We start from the raw sequence: 20,868 nt of genomic DNA on the forward strand, positions 1-20,868 counted from the left end.
ACAGGTGGAAGAATCTATGGCCTCCTACAAGGAGTTCTTGGGTAAGTCAAGAGTTCTTTGTACATAAAAATGCTAACCTTTTTAGCTTTTTAAAGTCTCATTGCTTTTTAATAACATTGTGCATGGGCAGACACCTGCCATCTTGCCATTTAAACGGGCCCAACATTTCCTTTCCACTCCTTGCCCTGTGGGAGAGATATTGAAACATTGTGTTATCATCATCCACCATGTAGAAGTCCCGGTAAAGTCCCAGTGCTTAGGAAATTGGGAAGAACATTATTATTTTATAACTTAGTGCCCTAGCCAGTTTGGCTCAGTGGTAGAGCATCGGCCTGCAGACTGAAGGGTCCCAGGTTTGATTCCAGTTGATGGCACATGCCAGGTTTCGGGCTTGGTCCCCAGTGGGAGGCATGCAGGAGGCAGCCGATCAGTGATTCTCTCTCATCATTGATGTTTCTATCTCTCTCTCCCTCTTCCTTTATCTCTGAAGTCAATAAAAACTATTTTAAAAAATAATAATAACTTCGTAATAGCCAATTTCATATTATGAAAAATTTCCAATTAACAATCTAATTTACTGGTTTGTTAGAATTGATACAATAAATTGTGTCCATTTCCTTAACAAGACCATTTTCCTATATTATATTATAGTAACTGTTTGTGAAATAGAATTTTAAGCTAGGAAGAGACCGTAGTTAATTAAATGTGAAGCTCTCAGATGCCAACTTATGTTTTGTTTGGTCTTTATCCTGTTTCAAAATCTGCTTTCAGATTTCTGCCTTCCCTTGAAAATTAGGAAAATATGGCTTCATGTTCATGTACCACATTCTCATCAGCAATAATCGTTTGGGGCCTGAGGATGCCATTTTTATTTTTATTATTTATTTATTATTTATTTATTTAATCCTCACCTAAGGACATGCTTAGAGAGAAGGAGAGAGAGAGAGAGAGAGAGAGAGAGAGAGAGAGAGAGAGAGAACATTGATTGGTTGCCTTCTGTACTTTCCCCTACTGGGGATTGAACAAGCAACCTTGTAGTACACAAGATGATGCTCAACCAACTGAGCCACTTCCCTGGGCGAGGATGTCATTTTTAGATAAGACATGTCTTCTCTGGCTTATTGTAGTCACTACCATTCTCTATTGTCTTATACTCAGCTGTTTCCTTCATTTACCTTATCACTCCAGTCCCCATTGGTATTTGAGAACCATAATTTAATCTAGCTCTGGTATTTTACACATATAACATCTGAGGCCCAGGAATATTTTGTGACCAACCCATGGTCACACAGCCCATTAGTGGCTGGACTGGATTTCCAACCCATCTCTCATGATTTCTAGTTCAGGCCTTTACTACCCTACCACAGAACCACTCATCTGAAGACTGGCCAGTGCTAATCTTGTAAACAACATTTGATCTGTTTTACAAAATGTGGTGCCAGTTGTTTTATTTCAGCCCTTTCCCTCTACCCCCAAAAGGTAAATAGTTTATGTTTTCCCATGAGAAGTAGTTGAAGGAAAGATTTCTTAGCAGGTTCTGATGGATACCTACGTGTGGAACAACAAAAATTTCAATTTGGGATTGTAAGCAAACCCAGCCTACATGATCAGGTGCTAATTTGATGTTACGGTCGTTCAAATTAAAGTGATCTTCAGATATTATAATGAAAGTGAATGTTTATCAAGTTATAGGAACTGTGCCAAGCACTTTACATGTATTTTTTCATATAATTCTTACTGTAATCTTATGCAGTAGGTACTATGGTTATTCCCCATATTGTAGATACAGATAATGGGACTTGGTTAAGCTCATCTAAAATCAAGAACTAGAGTGGGGATTTGAACCCATGTTTATCTGACCACAAAAACCTGTGTTCTTTGCTACTTGCCACATTGCTGGCTCACTAGGGTTAGTCATTTTGATACCACAGCTGTCACTGTAAAGCCCTTGCAATCATTCTGTAGCCTATTGCAGCCGCAGGATCAATAATTGGCAAGCACTGCCATCACCACCATTCAACTGAATAACATTTTGAACAAAACAAGATAGCTTATCAAGACTACCTTACAGTACTTTCCAATACAGGCAGAACATAATTTACCCTTTTAGAGATCACTGCCAGCTGAGAGCTGTCATATCAAGGTGGGAGGGAAAGGTGCCACTTATCTTTGTGTCCTTCACAAAGCCCAGCGCTGTACTTGTTGCAAAGTGGAACCCCAAATGTGTTTGCTGAAATGAGAAGCTTTTGATTTCATTTTGTTACTGCTTGCAGCTAAACAGTGAATAAGAACTTGTTGTATCTAAGCAAGTATAATTAAGTCAAAAAGGAAATTATCCTTGTGTTAATCAAATTTTTTTCATCTTCATAATGCTTACTTAACCAGCATTTCCCGTAGGATGTCCTATCAGATTGGAGAGAGGGGAATTCTACTCTTCATAGGAGAGACTAGTCAGCCTCCAAAATCAAATGAAGAACCTAAGAGGCTAACCACACAATACAATATACAGCTGATGTATTATAGAATTGTACACTTGAAACCTATATAATTGTATTATCTAAAGTTACCCCAGTAAGTTCAATTTTAACAAAAAGAACCTAAGAGCCTAAATATGATATGTTTACATGTCAAAAGCATAAAGGAAGTCAGAGTGGGACAAAAAAAGATTCCACCAGTGGGTCTAAGGACAGGCTTTGGACCTTGCCTTCTAAGTTCTGACACATTGGAAATCTCTAAGATGTTTGACGCCATAATGTAATAAGCAAATATCTCCTCGCATTTTTTTGGTTCAGACCACTTTCCAACCTCCAAGCTATTAGTTTCTATGAAATAGAAGAGCAAAAACCAAACATAGGAGTGTGAACACAACCAAGACTATCTACTGATAGAAAAACAGGAGTTTTAGTATAAAATCTATGAAACATGGATTGAATTCAACAAATATAATGTGTCCCCAAAAATGTATAATATGTCCCCACTTTGAATAATTACAAAGGCAATGTTTATTAAAATACATTTCATTTTCAAAATTGAGCTATCAGCTGTTAACCTGTTTATACATTTTGCGGGGGACGCCCTGTATGTGATTAGCAAGGTCTAGGCTTACAATATCCAGGCTCTTGTCTAGGAGCTTAGCACTAGGTAATCCTTCATGAGAGGCACAGGCAGATAAGGCACAAATAGCTCCAAAATGACAGAAAGTACTAGAGACATCAGCTAAGCCCATCGAACTTGAGAAAACAGAAGCCAGGGAATTAGGTACTTTAGTCTGTTTTGATCTTGGGGTGTGTGTGTGTGTGTGTGTGTGTGTGTGTGTGTGTGTGTGTGTGTGTGTATGTGGTGTCAATATTGTCAGAGAGGACTCTGGACAAATAGCCAAATTCTGTTCATATCAAATCAGGTGTTCAGACATTCTGTTTCTAGGAACCCATTAAAGGCTTCAAGGCATGGGGGTGACATGATGAGATCTGTATTTCAGGAAGGTAACATTAAGGAAGTAGGTAGGATGGGAACCGGAAGTAGGGAGACCAGTGCAGAAGCTCCCACAACAGCCTGTGACACAATGAGTGCAGCCTCAGTTAGGGCCATGGCCCTCAGGTGCAGAGGAGGTGACAGATTCTCCTGCTGTTTCAGAGAGGACTTGTCCAGTTGGAAGTGGACAGTTAGGGAGAAGGGACAGGTAACTCCTAAGTTTCTTGCCTGAAGAATTGAGAGAATGAATTACTTTCAGAGAAAACATCTGTTGTACAGGGCTAGTTTGCACAGTTACAATTAATTAAACAGTTAAAAATCAGCCCTGGCCAGCATGGCTCAGTTGGTTGAGGGTTGTCTCATGCACTGAAAGGTCACCAGTTCAGTTCTTGGTCAGGGCACATATCCAGGTTGTGGGTTTGATCCTGGTCAGGGTACATGTGGGAGGCAACCAATTAATGTTTCTTTCTCACATTGATGTTTCTCTCTCTCTCTCCCCCTCTAAAAAAACAGTAAAAACATATATTTTTAAAAAATTTAAAAATCAAAGCTATGGGTCACTGGGAAAATTGTAGACAAAACAGCCTAGATGATTAAAATTTTTACTTCTTGGTCCGTTGTACTTCTTGGTCTGTGGGGGCATCAGCTCTGCACAAACTGAAGCATGCTCATCCATAAGAAGCTAATAATTCCTCTAGAAGCCCTCTTAGCCAATAGGTCTGGCTTGAGTAGTCATTGAAGAGTGCTACATTTGTCTTATATTTGTAATATAAAGAGGAATAGAAAAAGAGGCTAATCCCTATAAAGGTGAGATAGGCCATGGATATTTTTACCTGGACAAATTATATTTTGAAGGACTAAAGTATAAAACTTTAGTAAGGATGGATTTATTATTTATCTTGTTCATGTTGTTAGCATTTTTATTTTCAGTTTTTTTAAATTTTTTTTTTAAATTAGAAAAAAAATTTTTTTTTAATCTTCTTTTTTTACAAACCCTTGTGTCGAGGGCTGACTTTCAATAGATCACAGCGAGGGAGCTGCTCTGCTACGTACAAAACCCCGATTTATTTTCAGTTTTGATATTTTATGGACTATGAACTTATGTTGATTGTGGATTAATAAAAAAATAAATAAAATTTCTCCTCAGAGGGGTCAGTTCTATTGCTTCAAATGAGATACAATCTTATTAGAATAAATAGAAATTTTTTTCTGGTCACACTGAATTTTTATGTGCAGATTTTTAAAAAAATATATTTTATTGATTTTTTTACAGAGAGGAAGGGAGAGAGATAGAGAGTTAGAAACATCGATGAGAGAGAAACATCGATCAGCTGCCTCCCGCACATCTCCCACTGGGAATGTGCCCGCAACCAAGGTACATGCCCTTGACCGGAATTGAACCTGGGACCTTTCAGTCCGCAGGCCGACTCTCTATCCACTGAGCCAAACCAGTTTCAGCAGTGCAGATTTTTTTTAAAGCATCTTACCAGCACCAGCCCTGTAATTTACTTCCTGCAAATAGAACTCTCTCTCTCTTTTAAAAAATGTTTCTTTTATTAAATTTATATATATATATTTTAATTGATTTCAGAGAGGAAGGGAGAGGGAGAGAGAGATAGAAATATCAACGATGAGAGAGAATCATTTATCGGCTGCCTCTTGTAGGCCCCCTACTGGGGATCGAGCCTGCAACCCACGCATATGCCCAGGTTAACTGGAATTGAACCCGAAACCCTTCAGTCCACACGCCAATGCTCTATCCACTGAGCCAAACCAGCTAGGGCTAGAACTCTCTTAAGAGTTGGAGGCATTTGTGTTACTAAAAATGTTATAAACAAATGGCAAAGTGGCCACATTTTGTACTCTTAAATTTGAATTTTACTTCTGTAATGAGTATGTATCATTGGGGATTTCAGTCTGTAGTTGAGAAGAACAGGGCTGTAATTGTGAAAACACATTCATTTCTGTAAATTGCATTCATTACAAGCATCACTCCCTATCACGAAAAGCAAACTAGGATGAATAATTGTTCTCACTGGGTATGTTTCACAACCTGCCCTGTGGAAAACATCAATGAAATTGCATTTTCTTGGAAAAGGTTGTTTAAAACAATAAATTAGATATTTTTAAAAATATATGTTTTATACAACTAATCTGATACATTTTTATTTGATAATTTTATTCCTTCTCTCCTCTCTCTACTAAGTGTCGGCTTTTTGTTGTTGTTATTCTCCCACACACACTGTCAGCCACGGCCTATCAGGATCTTTTCCCCAGACACTGTGTGCAATTTAAGGAGGAACTGTTTCCCTCAGTACCCCAGGCCGACATTTCCAAAAGTACTTCTCATCATGTCTCTACAGAAGGTCTGAAAAAGCATTTGGGGCCATAATGAATTTATCAGATTGTTAGGGTGGGTGATGGGAATGGGACATTTCCCTGCTCAACAACAGGCAAGAAACCAATTGACTTTGTATGTCAATCAAACAGAATTGATTCTGAGGTTTATCACTTTGCAGGATATGACAGGTCAGGTTGGTAATCTGTTACAAATGCTGTTAGAATTCATTGCAAACTCCAAGCAATGGCAAAAGTCATGCAAAGGCAAATTAGGGCCCCTTGGTCATCTTGTCCTACTGGGGGTTGGCAGCCCATAGCGGGTTTTCAGAGCACTGGATGGCTCTGTGTCACAGAAGAACTCTCTTAGTCTGTGAACTATCCATATCCACCACTGCTATGATTACGGCGCAGTTCACATTTGGAACCTTAGCATTTATTTCTTCAGTGAAAATGAGCTTACTATTTCCTCAGGAAAGATGGGAGGAAGCAGAGGACACCGGGCAGGAAGAATGGGAGCAAAATCTTTCAGAAACAGGGTCCTGGAGATTAGAGACAAACTTTGACCCCTGGCCATTCTGCATAAGATCGGCCCCAGCATAAATCTGTCACATGGAAGTTAGCCAACGTGAGTTAAGTAAGGACCTACAGGGTAGGAATTGCTCTCCCTTTTGTTATTTCTGAAACCTGAACTGCTTTCAGAAATAAGGGCTGGAATGTTCCATAGGCACTCGGAGCATGGGACACAGGGGCATGGCACACACTCTGTGTGGGCTATTTAAAAACCAGTTCCTTGGCTTCCCTCTGTGATTCTAAATACGTGTAATCACATTACCCTGCAGCAGCCGGGAACTATTTCTATAACATTGTCCAGCATCTGTGCTTGCCGAGGCTGGTCCACCCAGCAAAAGCAGAGTGGAGATGTGCTCACTGATTAGGTTGATCAATTCAGGCTTTCGGTGTCAGAGCTGAAGTCCATCTAGTGTAGGAATATCAGGAGTATGTGTTGACTGACACCTCTTGAATTTTAAAGACTTATCTATTTAACTATCCAGGGAGGTGGGGGGGATGGGGGGAGAGGTGCCCTAGCTCATCAAAAGGATGCTTTTTATTTTAAAAAAATTATTATTAATTTTAATATATTTTTATTGATTTCAGAGAGGAAGGGAGAGAGATGGAAACATCAATAATGAGAGAGAATCATTGATCAGCTACCTCGTGCACATCCCCTACTGGGAATTGAGCCTGTAATCTGGGCATGTGCCCTGACTGGGAATCGAACTGTATTCTCCTAGTTCAAAGGTCAACACTCAACCAATGGGCCACACGCAGCCTGGGCAAAAAGGATGCTTTTTAAATGAGCCATTTATTTATTTAAAAAATGAACAACAGCACAATTTATCACTTTCTCAGATACAATCAATTCTTATTGTATGGAAGGATCTCAGCATTGGAGACTTTGATACTTTAAGTGCTAAAAACTATCTTTTTGGGGTTTGTTCAATGTGCTAACGCTTCCCCTAATCATATCACTAGCCATTAATCAAACACATAAATCCCTTAGGAATATTCTACTAATTGTTAATCATTCAAAGACATTAGCTAGTAGAAGGGCATTAGCCAACACTGTTACATAATATCAAAACACCTGATCATATCTGTGAATTAATAAAGTAATCAAACCAGTTTTGGCATTTCATATAGACAAAACAATAGATCAAGGGATTTTTTAGCTTTATGTAAACACTTAAAACCCTACCATTTATAAAATGTGTAACCAAATAATCTGAACAATAAAGATTTTTAAAAAATGTGTAACCATTTGACCCTATGCCAAACATTTTATCTACTAAAATCTTATTTATCTCTGATAACAATCTTTTAATGTGTTATCACTTCCATTTTACAGATGAGGAGACTGAGGCTCAGAGAGATTTAGTCATTTGCACAAGATTCAAATCTAGTTTCTAGTAAGTGGTGATAAAATTTACACACAGATCTCTCTAATTTCAAAACCATGCTGTTTGCCTCTCTATGTATAACCTCACACAGCCAAAATGGCCAGTTAAGGCGAGAGAAAAAAAAAAATCTTGGGTCCTGAATCATGCAGTTAAGATAACCAAAACGCAGTTCATCGACAATTCCCTCCTGAAGCATGTTAACGACAGCCCGATCTGTTGCCTGACATCTAAGCACGGGGGACCTTTTGACTTCCACATGGTCCTACTCTGAGAACTAGCACTCCGATAGCCAAACATTACACGTTAGAAAAAAAACTGTACATGTGACATTATGCCTGTGGGGAGACCTGAGTCAAATATTATTTTTTGACTATTTTGAGACATGGACTGAATATGTAGTTCCCTCGTGGCTAACTCAAAACACAACAGCAGAGATTAAGCCTTTGCACTACCCTATATTATTTTCTTTCTCTTCTTGCAAGGGAACTAATTATAAATCAGATAAGATTAGAAAACAATCTTTCCAGAATGAATCTTTTACAGAATTACCTAGAAAGAACCAAGTCCTCCCACCCCCCCCCCCGCCACCCCCCCATGGTAAATCACACAGAGTAGCAGCCTGCCCCAGATCCCCGGGAGACAACATCTTGAGCACATATGTTATGCTGGGTTCTGTATTGACTAATTCAAAAACTCCAGGGCAAAATAACCAAAGTTCCCAAGTCAAAAATGAAAGTAAAATAGTGGAATGAAATTGGAATCATTGTGGCAACGTTCCCACAACTTCATACATAGCCATGAAAGTAGACAGCATTACAGGTTAGCGAATTTCCCATTGCAAGAATCAACCTGCACCGTTGGTGTCACGCTGCAAACAAACCCCTGGACCTCTCACTTTACTGATAATCTTTTTCTCTCCAGAAATATAATCACATTCAAAACATTACTATCAAGATTGTTTTACTAGAGGGCTTATCCAAATATATGCTATATTAAAAATAGTTATGATATAAATATTTCTCACAAGAGCTGCAGCGATGGTGTGAATAAAAAACTCCCTTCTGAGATTTCAGTAAAACCAGATCTCACAAAGGATCTGAAAGAAAACAAACAGACAGACACACACAAAGAGACACACACACAGAACAAACCTTGTGTTAATCCAGTTTAGCAAAAACAGTCACTATTTTGACACTATTTTATGAAGTACCATACTGTTCCTTCCCAGATGAAGTAGGAGAAATGAATCTGCTACAGGTTCCTCATAATAATGTTCAAGGGTGGGGGGTACCTAAGCATGTTCCGTAGCAGCTAATCAAAATCAAAATCTCTAAATGCAGCAAAATGTTAGCACTGTCAAATGGCCAAGTGTGCGAGAGGAATCTCTCTCTCCATGCCCTTCTACCAGTACATACAAAGCCCCAAATACACTGGCTGGAATTTTTAAATCGTAAATTAGATACAAATGCTTACGGGCCTTACAATGAGATAACATCAGGAGGCACGGTGCGTGGAATGGATCTGGCATTCTCACATAAAGCATTATCTTTGGTACAAGTACACACGGCAGGGCATTTTGGCTTCGCTGGTTTCTTCCCCTCAGTCAGCAAGAGCGCAGATAAGAGACATAGGAAATAAGCAATTCTTTTCAGGGGGATGCAGGCATTTCCCATCCTTTGGCTTCTCTCTGATTCCATGCAGTCGGAAAAATCTCCCCAAACATGAACAGGGCTTCTGGAATTCAGCTGGTGATTGTCTTGCTCTGAGATCAGGTCACATAGGAGTCCACCCTTTCCCTTTGCCTCTGTATCTCTGCTTTTCAAAACGGGGACCTGCAGCTGATTCGTGAGCTGCTCCTCGATTCAGCAATGCACTGCTCGGGGAAGAGACCTGTGAGGTGCTGCGAGATGGGAGGGATCCAACTGCCGGAGGAGAGAGCCGACTTGCATCACCAGGAAAACACTGAGCGCAGACCAGCCTTCGAAGGCAAAGTGAAGTGATGTAACAGAAAATAAACAGCTTTCTGCTTGCACCGGGAGGCCCTGTAATTGTTACCAAAAATAGGACGGCGTTCTGTCTTATTAGTGAGTGGGTGGGCGGGTGGGTGGCAGCAGTCATCTTGCATCGGAGCTCGGCAGTCTCAGAAACCTCTGGGAATTTGCTTTTCGTGTGGCAAACAACCCAGTCAGAAAAACTGGCTTTGGACCCAGCCCTGGCTGGAAAAATGAAGTTAAATCAAACTCCCTCTCTCCGCAGCATTTGGCTAAAACGTTGGTCTTTCTTGCTGAATTCACCTGACTAATGCCACCGTTGAAAGACAGATAAGAACACACGGAGAATGAGACTTTCAGGGAATGAATGTGAGTAAGTACTTTTCTGACATTTATCAATTGTCATGAATTATTGGTTTACATAGTCCCCCACCCCCACCTCCAATGTGCCAGCCATTCCCTCCTCCCATGATGAGGGAGGAAAATAGAAGCAGAGACTGGCTCTGTGCATAATCCACCTTTCTTGCTTCTGGAACTCCTTCTTCTTTAGCAGTAGCACCCAACGCCTGGCAGGAACTCTCTGCCAGCAGGAGGCAGCCAACTTGGGCTTCTCAGGGCTCTGAAAAAGGCCTGGCTTAGCCCAGGAGGCAGAGACAGGGTGGGGGAAACGCTGGACCAAGAGCCGGAGACTCGCTTTGAGGTCCCAGTTCTGCCATGATCTAGCCCATATCTCTGGATCTATTCAAGTGGGGATGATATCGATGTTCTATAAATATTATGAACATGAAATCAAAATGGTAGGCTGGACTACTGTCGTATTTGGGAAAGGGTATGAACCTTTGGAACGGAAATTCATTTAAAGAAGAAACAAATGAGGTGCTGGCATTGGGGCAGGGCGGTGTAGTCCAAGAGCTTGGGAAGACTTTTAGGATGGAGAGAGGTAAATAGACCCTGGCTTCCCTTACCATGCTGGCCCAGGGATGGCAACCTATGATCTTTCTCTCTCAGCTGCTTAGATTGAAAGCAGTAAAAGGGTTGTTTGAGCAAATGTGATTAGGACATAAATTCATCCTACATGGGAACCTGAAGCATGGACAGTCTACCCGTTTCCTCTCACAGCACACCCCACAATGACTCTAATCACTCATTTAATTCTCTGTAAGCTCTGTGAGGAGAGAGCAGTGGTTGGTAGTCGTGTTCATTCTTGTACTCGACTGTTTACCTGGAAGACAGGTGGCTCCATGAAGGTAGAGATCCTGCTGTGAGTCAGTGCCTGGACAGTGTCGTCCATGCAGTGAGCCACCCATGTGCCTTCATGAGCAACCATAGAGTGAAGAGGCTCTCCTGGTCAGGATGTGCTCATCCCGGGAAACGTCAGATCGCACCTCAGAGTTACCATAAAGGGATCTGACAACTCCCTGAAGAAGTAATGAGAGAGCAGAGTTCCAAGGTAGGGGGGATGAGAGAGTTGGAGAGAACATTCCAGGTGGAGGGAACAGCACATGCAGAGGCCTGGCTACCACCTGGCCAGGACCCTGGAGAACAATGGGAGACCTCTGGAGTGCTTTAGGCAGGAAAGTGATATATCTGGTTTGTGCTTCAAAAGGACCAATAGATTATTATAATTAAGCCAGTTTTTGAAGGTTTATAAATATAATTTTTATAGAAAAGAAAAGAAAAACTCTGTCCAAGAGAAGTAATGATTTTAGAATAGATTCTACTGCTTTCACTGTCAGGGATTCTCTGGAGGGAGGGAGTTATCATAGTGTTTTTAGAAACTGTGACCTACGGGCAAGTCCCACTTGCAACAGTAAAAGTGTCATTTAAAAAATTGGCTGAAAGTCAGTATTTTGGAAATTGGATCCTGCATCAAGTACACAGTGAAAACGTGCTCTATAAAATAATTATGTGGTGAAAGTTTTATAGAGAGAATCATTTTTATTCAAACAATCACCTCCCCCCCAACTTATCTCACTTGTAAAGGATGTGTTTTATAGCTATAAAATAAAGACTCTGAGAACTTGAAGGACCTTAGAATTCTCAGATCCAATCCCCATATGTTACAGATGGGTAAACTGAGGTACTAAGAGGTCACACAGATGGTGAGTGGCAGAGCCACCACTCTGCGTGGGGCGACACTGGCAGATACTTGGTTAAACTGGTGGATGTAGTCAATCAGGATAATTCACTCCCCATGTTCCACTTTCAAATGTGTCAAGTTATCAAGATTGCTTCATCAGCCCTTGGCTTCGTACTCTGTGGACATAATCAAAGAAGCGGTGAGTGGTCTTTCAAACTCTCTGACTTGGTTAAGCTGGGAGGGCAAATGAATGAGGGAAAGAAATCATACCCATAACTATTCACTGTGCAGCTGTATTTCTCTGGTGGTTCATTTGGTCAGTTTAAGTGGAAAAAGACCGTGATTGGGGGGAGGAGGGTGGAGAAAGGGGCGGGGGAAAGGGGGATCCTAAGGACAAGTTACAATGGGCATTCTGAAAAGACAGTAACTTTTTCTTTTTCTATGGCATTTAAGCCCAGACTTGAATTCCCTATTCAACTAAGATCGGGCAGAATTTTAACTGTAATGCAGAATGCTGATGGCCATTTAGGGAGGAGAAACCACTCCTGCCTCCAGAATTGGGTCTGAGGAGGGGACTACTGAGAGGAGGGCAAGTTGCTACACTAAAGCCCTGAGGGGTCTGGGGTGGGGTCTATTGCTGATGAACCTTCCTTTCCTGACCAGTCCTCCTCTAGAAGCCCTGGCCAGGCCCAGAAGGGCTGTGGGAAGTGGGAGGGTGGAAGCGTAGGAATTTCCACCCATTTGAAGACCTTTGGATAAGGTTTGGCACCCACCTGGGGCTTTGGGAGAGGGCCCTCGAAAGGAGGAAAGCAGAGCTGGAAGGAGGCCCAGGGAGGCTGAAGGCCTTGGCCAAGGCAGCTCAGTGCCCAGTCCCAGCGATAGAGGAGTGCTGAGCGGGTCCAGGGCTGGCTCTTCACGGCCAGCCATGGACCATGGGCTAGCTACTTAACCTTTCTGGGCCACAGTTTTCTCCTGTGTAAAATGAGGATAATAATAGTATATGCCACACAGAATTCCTGAGGAAATGAATACAGTAATGTATCTAATGTGCTTAGCAAGGGGTCTGATACCCGGGAAAGATTCGTCATGCTTGTCGTCATCATCATCATCGCGACAGAACTTGATTGCTGAACGTGTGACTCCTGATACCTGGGAAGCAAAGCTCTCAAATAAAAATGGGTTTAGCTTAAATCTATGCTCACTCTAGAAAGCAGGCACTTCTGGGCAGGATGACAGACTGTGGCCTTGCCAAGAATCTATTCGCATGGAGGAACCAAGGAGTCTCTTGGGAAAGAAAGAACTCACCAGTTTGGATGAGAGTAACAACATCCAATCTTAGTCCAAGGACAGGTCTGGAGCTGGAGAAAGAGAAGGTGGTCTGAGTGCAAGGTAGAGATTGTGTTCTGCCCCCTGCCCTTGAACATGTGTAAGTTAGAGAAAGTAAGAGAGATCCACTTTGGGATTCTTATAGTAAAAGGAGTTCTCTCCAGTTTGGTGGGCACTGTGGCATTGCCTTTGAGGACCAGGAGGAACTACTTACAGAGCTGTAGCACCAAAGATGCTGTAGGATATGAAACCAACAGCATCCCTATCCAGGCCCTCAGCTCACACATCACCAAAGTCACTGGATTTTCCACCAAAAGCAGCTCCTCCTTAGTGGCCAAGCAGCAGTGACAGCCCCACAGACATCAGAGGGACTGGGGAATGATCCGTGAGGCAGCTGGAGCAGAAGAGAAGGAAAATGAAGGATAGAGTGTGAGGTTTGGGGGCACATGTGCAGTGTTCCCTAGGCATCCTCAGAAACTGAAAGGAGGGGTCTCTGTGGAGGGTTGGGCGATTCTGTGAGAGCCAATAGGAGAAAGAGAGAGAGAGAGAGAGAGAGAGAGAGAGAGAGAGAGAGAGAAAGGGAAAGAGAGAGGAACAGCCTGTGCCGTGGTTCTGATCTCAGTTTTCCCCTCAGGCTGGTGTGGCCTAGGAAACACACTTTGTACAAGTAAACAAATCGTTATTATGAGACTTGAAAGATCCATCTTGGCCCTGCCTCCTTTTGCAAACACTCAGACATGCAAACGGGTGTCAGCTTAAGCAGCTTTCTCAATAGAGCAGGGTTTTTGAAGCTACACGGCAGATGCGTTAGTGAGTTGCAAAATCAATCTAGTATAAGCAAATTGCATAAGCAGAATTTTAAAGAATGAAATAGTTTTGGCCCTGGCCGGGTAGCTCGGTTGGTTAAAGTGTTGTCCCTATATGCTAAGGTTGTATGTTCAACCCCAAGTCAGGGTACATACAAAAAGCAACCTATGAATGCATAAATAAGTGGAACAATTGCTATTTTTCTCTCTCTCTCAAATCAAGAAATAAAAATACTTTTAAAAAAGTAACTATTGCCTTGTGAAACCTTTGTTTCCATTGTGTCTGTGTGTGTATGTGTGTGTGTGTGTACACGCGTGTGTGTGTGTGTGTACACGCGTGTGTGATGTAAAATAACGGAGGGAGGGAGGGAGGGAGGGAGGGAAGGAAGGAAGGAGGGAGGGAAGGAAGGAAGAAAGAAAGGAAGGAGTGTGTCACTTAGGACGCTTTGGTGGTAAGTGACAGACATGGACTCTGGCAACCTAAACATAAAAGGGTCTTATTTCCTTGGTAATAGAATGACTGGCAGAACTCAGGGAAGGGCTGTCCAACTAGGCTTCAGCAATGGAGAAACTTGTGGGAGCTTGGGCATCTAGGTGGCAGGAACTAATGGGCAGCCTCCTCAGGTGAATCCTCTCCAGTCAGTTCTCATCCCCGTGTTCCTCCCCAGAGGAGAGAGCCCAATGGACTGAGCTGGGTCCAGTGCTCGCCTATTTGCCATGGGGAGGCAGAGCACCTTGGTGGCAATTCCACCAAGAGAGCACATGATGAGAGAGGGGTGGCTCCTCAAAGGAAACTTGGTGCTCCTACCAGAAGCAGAGAGCATGGATGCTGGACAGGCAAAACCAAGGGACACTCAGTATGGGACATATGCCAGGATCTGTTAGCTAATATCTTTGACCTCCGCCCCAGCCTATCACCTTAAACCCAACCTCAGGATTTTAAAGAGAAATGACCAGAGGACCATTAAGACAAATAGATATGGATAATTTCTCATAGGACAGCTAAACTCCTATGTCCTGACTGTGAATCAGGGGATTTTCAATTCTTATGGTCCAAGAGAATAGGACTTTGGCCAAGAGAGAAGTTGTGAAGGCAATAATAATGAAAGCTGACACTTACAGAATGCATATTGTGTGCCAGCTGCTGTTCTAAGCAATATATATATTGCTTAGACATATATATATGTATATATATGTGTGTGTGTGTATATATATATGTGTATATATATATATATATATATATATATACATACATATATATACATATATATATATATTCATTTAATTCTCATAATAACCCCAAGGTCTAGATATGTGTATTATTATTTCCTCTCTATTTATAGGAAAGGAAACTTAGGCCTAGGAGGTTAGGTAGTTTGCTCAGGGTGCTGCAGTTAGTGAGGAGTGGCTCTGGGATCTGACCCTGGCATTCTGACTCTGATGTCCATGGTATTAGCCACTACTGGTCACTGCCTCTCCAAAAGGCTGTGTGGGATGTGGAGAACTGGGTACCTCTTTGGATGCGCACAGTGCTTCACTAGTTAGGCACTGCTATTGAACTACAGTTCCCAGCATGCAACTAGGCTATCATCTTAACCCCTTCCTCACCAAAAGTTCCTCACTTTCTTGTATAAAAAATGTTTAGTGGCAAATGTGGCAAAATTTGGTCTTTCTAAAGGACGATTATACAATTGAGGCATGAATGCAGATGTAAGTGGGAGTAGATAGAGAAGATGGCAAGATTCCAGGTTAAAATATCTTGTGCATTTTTCAGTATTAAAAGGAAGACCTTGGGAATTACCATGGGAAAGATTGTTTTTTAATTTAGAAATGCATACTGTGGGGAGATCAGTAAGGCGGTTGTAATGCACCCATTCTCAAACTTGGCTGCACTTTGGAATCACCTGAGGAATTTTTTAAAATCCTTGGATTGCATCCTAGGTTCTAATTTATTTGGCCTGTAGTTCTACCTAGACATTGAGACTTTTAAAAGTTACATGAGCCGTAACCGGTTTGGCTCAGTGGATAGAGCGTCGGCCTGTGGACTGAAAGGTCCCGGGTTCGATTCTGGTCATTAATCAAAATGTGACTAGCTCAAGGAACTTTTTAAGAAACAAGGGAGGGAGACATAACAGATTCTAATAGTGGTTCTTGGCCCTGGCTTCATGTTAGGATCACCTGGGAAATGTTTTTAAAAATACAGAGACCTGGTTCTTACCCAAGACTGATTGAATTAAAATCTCTGAGGATGTATGCTAGTACTGAAGCCACCCCTGAACAGTGGTTCTCAGAGTGTGTAGCCAGACCAGTAACATCAGCACCACCTGGGAACTTGTTAGAAACACACATTCTTGGGCCCCAACCCAGACAAATGGAAACAAACTCGTAGGGAGGAGGGGGTGTGTGTGAAGCAATCTATGTTTTTACAAGGCTTCCAGATAATTCTGATGTACTCTTAAGTTTTGAGAACCACTGACCTGGGATATAGGCTCTGGTTTTCAAAGGAAGCTCTTGGGCTAGATGATCTGAAAGGATCCTATACATGTATTGCCCCTGCCAGGAACCCTATTGGATAGTACATTACTAGAAAGCAAGGAGAATGTTGAGCACGTTCTTGCACGTCCACAAGTAAGTAGCTATTTGGGTTTTGTGAGTTCTGAGAACATTGGGCTTAGTTGCCTCTTGCTTCATGTTGCACCATATGCCTGAAGCTGGTGAATGGATAAACATTACTAGTGGCTATTCCTGGATGATCAAGAAACCTTGCAAAGACAGAATGAATGATTATTTAGTGAGGAGAGTATTAAAGAAGACCCTGGGGCAAGGTAAGGGGGAGGGGGAGGACTTATCATCATTTTGGTCTTAGAATTCCCATCAGGTGCTATGGGCATCAATTTAGAACACTACTGCCCTCCTAGGAGGTGTTTGCCTGAGGGCATTACTGCTGTTACTCTGGCTGCAATTATTGGACTGAAGATGCTGACATCCTGAAACTCTTAGGACCTCTACACATAACAAAAAATTGTCCTGTCCCAAATGCTCTTAGCATTCCCACCAAGAGGGAAAAAAAGAAGTTCCCATAGTGGGGAACATAAAAATCTCCTTTGTGCATTTTTCGAAACAGTAATCAATAATCCATTAACTCAGGAAAGCTGAATGATCTTCATACAGAATCCAAAACAAACAGACAGCTGTCCTCTGGCAAAAACTGTGAAGAGGCTGTGTGGCTGGGGACAAGGCATTTTATCTCCTTAGGCCTCAGTTTCTCCATCTTTATAGCACTAACATTTTATAACTTTTGAATTTCTCTTCTCAGAAAGGAGAACTACCTTGTAAAAATAAAAGCTTAGAGAAACTTTGTTTTTTCTCTTTTGTGTATGGTAGACACATGTACTGCAGTTAAGCAAAATGGATATGATAAAGTACAAATCAAAATATACAGAAGCAAATGATCCCAAAATATTTTTGATAAAGTATGATTTTAGCATTTTCTCTGGAAATGTGCTTGAGTTTTTCAGAATCAAACATCAAAAATGCAGGCAAGGCTATGGTAGGCCATTCTTCCTACTGGCTAAACTGGAATAGAAAAAAAAAGCTGTTAGGGAATAAAACAAACATAATTTTAAGTCATGGGAAAGGTGAACATAATTGAGCCAGAAGTATAATTTGGGGTGATTTTGTTGCCCTAGCGTGGGATTTGTTTATTGGACTATAAAGTTGAAAAAGTGATTATTCTCCTTTCTTCTTCTTCTACTTTGTGCCTGAATCACTCCCAAGATAGTTATTAGCAGTCATTTTTTCTTAAAACAGACACTCCTTCATCCTTTCAAGGAGACCATTAACTGCTTTTTGTTTGTTTTGGTTTAACATTCTGAAATTAAAAGGAGAAACATGCTTTGGAAAATTGAACTTTAAGATGTTGGATTTCAGGCTTTTGCTTTGGTCTTATCCCTTTAGTAAGGCTCTGTTTTGTTTTGCCTGGCTTTATACTGTCATTCTGGTGGAACTAAGAGCTTTCCATTGTTGCCTGTGACTTGTGGCCTGTATTACACCCATTAGTTTCGGTTGGAATGATGACCCAAGAAGGTTGGAATTTGACCCAAGAAAATGGCAAGGGGATGACGGAACTGGTGATGACCATAGGATTAGTGACCACAGGATGGGCATCAACAACAGGGAAGCATCAAGCTTCTGCACCAGCCCCCTCCCAGGCCCCACGTTTGGCACTGCCCCTACTGCTCCCAGCAGTGGAGGGAGGAAGTGACTGTAGGATGAACATCAACAGGAGGAAACAATACTTGCTGGGTTTCCAGCAGGACAGATGCTCAATTGATCATCTTACCTGCCTTGCAAGTGAGGCAATATCATCCTCACTCTACAGTGAGGAAACAGAAGCTCACAGAGATTAAATGACTTCCCCAAGACTATTTAGTTTCAAACTAACTTCTGTCTGTTTCCAAAATGTTTATCATGTGATTCCTTACTTTTGATATGTATGAAATTATGGGCAGTTCTTGAGGCCTTGTCCATATGAAGCAAGTATTATGCAAAATGTCTGTACAGTATCGTTTGTTAATATGAGGCATGGAAACCACCGAGGCTGACCTAGTCCTAGTTCCAGAGGCTCTCTGGGGATGCCTGGGAGATCTCTTGGGCCATCCCAACCCAGTGGAATGCCATCTAGTGAGGAGGTTACAACTCATTATCTGACGGCCATTTACCAGTTCAGTGACCTTGGGCAAGATTTTACACTCTCATCCTCAGTTTTCCTCATCTGTAGAATGGAGATAATTAGTAGTACTCACCTCAGAGATGGCTATATAAAAAAGAAATGAGGTAATGGAAGAAAATGCCTGTCACATAGCAAGCTACTATTATTTTGATCGATCTCCCACTATTCAAAGTACCCTTATTAGAGCCCCCCTCCTGTGGCTGTCAGAGTGACTGAGGAAGGAGGGATGAGAGGAGAAACCAGGCCAGAGGGGGGAGAGAACAACTAGCATGACTGCGTTCCTGACATAGGCTATACCCTTCAACCGCAGGTGGGTAAGTTATGGGAAGGTGACTAGAAAATTTTATGTTAAAAAGGTTTGTAAGTTAGTAAGGTTTGTTATGCAGATAAGAGTCCTCTCAGGTGATAAAAGTTATATTGGAGAGGGCACATGTTTACAAATGGAGCTTATGTTACCTTTACAAAGGGAATCATATCCTGCTTCTGGACAGGAAGGGAAAGGGCAGAGAGCTAATTGCTTTCAGCTCAAAACAATTCTAAAAATAGTGGCATTTTTGGGGTGACATACTCTGATCTTTACCGGGCTTTGCTTGGGTATTAAACATTGTGCTAAGAACCTCCATATGTCTATTATGTTATATCATTTGTTTCTCTTAACTCGGTGAGGTAGGTATTAGCCCATTTTTTCAGGTAAGGAAACTGAGGCTAAGAGGTGAAATAGGTCATAAACCTAACCAATGGCAGAGGTAGGATTTGAACCCAGGAAAATGAAAAATTAATTGATCATTTCTTAGTAAGGGGCAATTTTTTTTTTTTTGCAGGAGTGGAGGTGGGAGACACTATTGTTCCTAAAAGGGGGCCTTTAGGGAGAATCATGAAAGGGACCCTTAGTAGTTGTAAATCCTCTAGCACCTGGTGGTGCTGGCCACAGGAGGAGCTCAATAAATATGAATTGAGTAAGTAGTAAGAGAGGTCATGAAGAAGGGAGTGAGGGAATTCATGAAGCCCCTCAGATGGTCTCTCCCAAATCATCAGGACCCTCCCAGGCTTTCCCCTGACCAATCCCAGTCACATGTCAGCTGCCTGTGTCCTCCTCTCTTGCATCTTGCAGCTCCCAGGAATTGGGGGGGGGGAGTGATTGGTTTCCCCCATTTTCTCTGGTCTCTGAAATCTTAGGTCTCAGCACTGGCTGCTCCTGTGATTCAGTCTCCTTGGCATCTTTAGATACTGCTGCCCAGAAGAGACACCCATAGCACCTTTCATCTCAAGGGACAGAGGATTACAATACATAGCAAATATAAGGACATTATAGAAGTGGTAGAAACTTCCCAAGTTCCACAAGTGGAGGAGCTTGGGAAGTTTCCATAACCTGACTCCCTATATCATGGTCTCCCCAGAGTCAGACAACAGCCTTGCCCCTTGGTACGTAGGTGATCTTGGGCAGATATTTAACTTTCCAGACCATCTGCAAAATGAACCTATCTCTACAAGGTGGGGTGAGCATTCAAGAAGGTTGTGTATTTGAAAGTCTTAGCACAGAGTAAATGCTAAATATGTTGAAGTCCTACTCTCCACTATGACTATTATTGAAGACTGGGCCTTTGAGGAGGTAATTAAGGTTAAAGGAGGTCATAAGGGTGGGGCCCTAATCCAATAGAACTAGTGTCCTTATATAAAAAGGAAGAGACATTAGGGGTACACCCACATGGAAAAGGCAATGTGAGGACACAGTGAGCAGGCAGCCATCTACGAGTTACGGAGAGAAGCCTCAGCAGAAACCAAACCTGCTGACACTTCAATCTCAGACTTCCAGCTTCCAGAATTTTAAGAGAATAAATTTCTGTTGTTTAAGTCACCTCGTCTGGGGTATTTTGTTATGGCAGTCCTAGCAGACTAATACAAATGTTAATTCCACTTCTTTTCTTATTGTTTGAACAAACTCACACATTCAAAGGCAACTCAGAATTTGAACTACAAAACTTCTGATCTGCCTGAACCCAACTGGAGCCACTGGAACTCAAAACTTGGAAAGAAGGCAAAGCGAGTTTAGCATGTCTTCTCAGTGTCATAGTGGAACACTGTTTACAGGCGTGCCCAAGGATTAACAATGAGCTGGGCTGAGGAGTGAACCTTTGCTTGAATTTCTGCTTACTGTTGATCAAAG

General features: G+C 41.9%; 1 protein-coding gene across 3 annotated transcripts in view; it reads right to left on the reverse strand.

Moving 5' to 3' along the window:
• The window catches only part of LGI1 (leucine rich glioma inactivated 1), a 41,292-nt gene extending 31,494 nt beyond the window's left edge, over positions 1 to 9,798 (reverse strand). For all 3 annotated transcript variants that reach the window (XM_023754923.1, XM_023754924.1, XM_006090015.3), the window contains exons 1-2: positions 9,252 to 9,798; positions 8,794 to 8,865 (exon numbers count right to left, since the gene is read on the reverse strand). In XM_023754923.1, coding sequence (XP_023610691.1) covers positions 8,794 to 8,865; positions 9,252 to 9,466 — 287 coding nt within the window. In that variant the 5' untranslated portion in view covers positions 9,467 to 9,798. The remainder of the gene's footprint in view (positions 1 to 8,793; positions 8,866 to 9,251) is intronic.
• Between the last annotated feature and the right edge of the window lie 11,070 nt (positions 9,799 to 20,868).

Source organism: Myotis lucifugus, unplaced genomic scaffold (assembly GCF_000147115.1).
Source record: "Myotis lucifugus unplaced genomic scaffold, Myoluc2.0 scaffold_66, whole genome shotgun sequence".
NCBI classification, from domain to species: Eukaryota; Metazoa; Chordata; class Mammalia; order Chiroptera; family Vespertilionidae; genus Myotis; species Myotis lucifugus.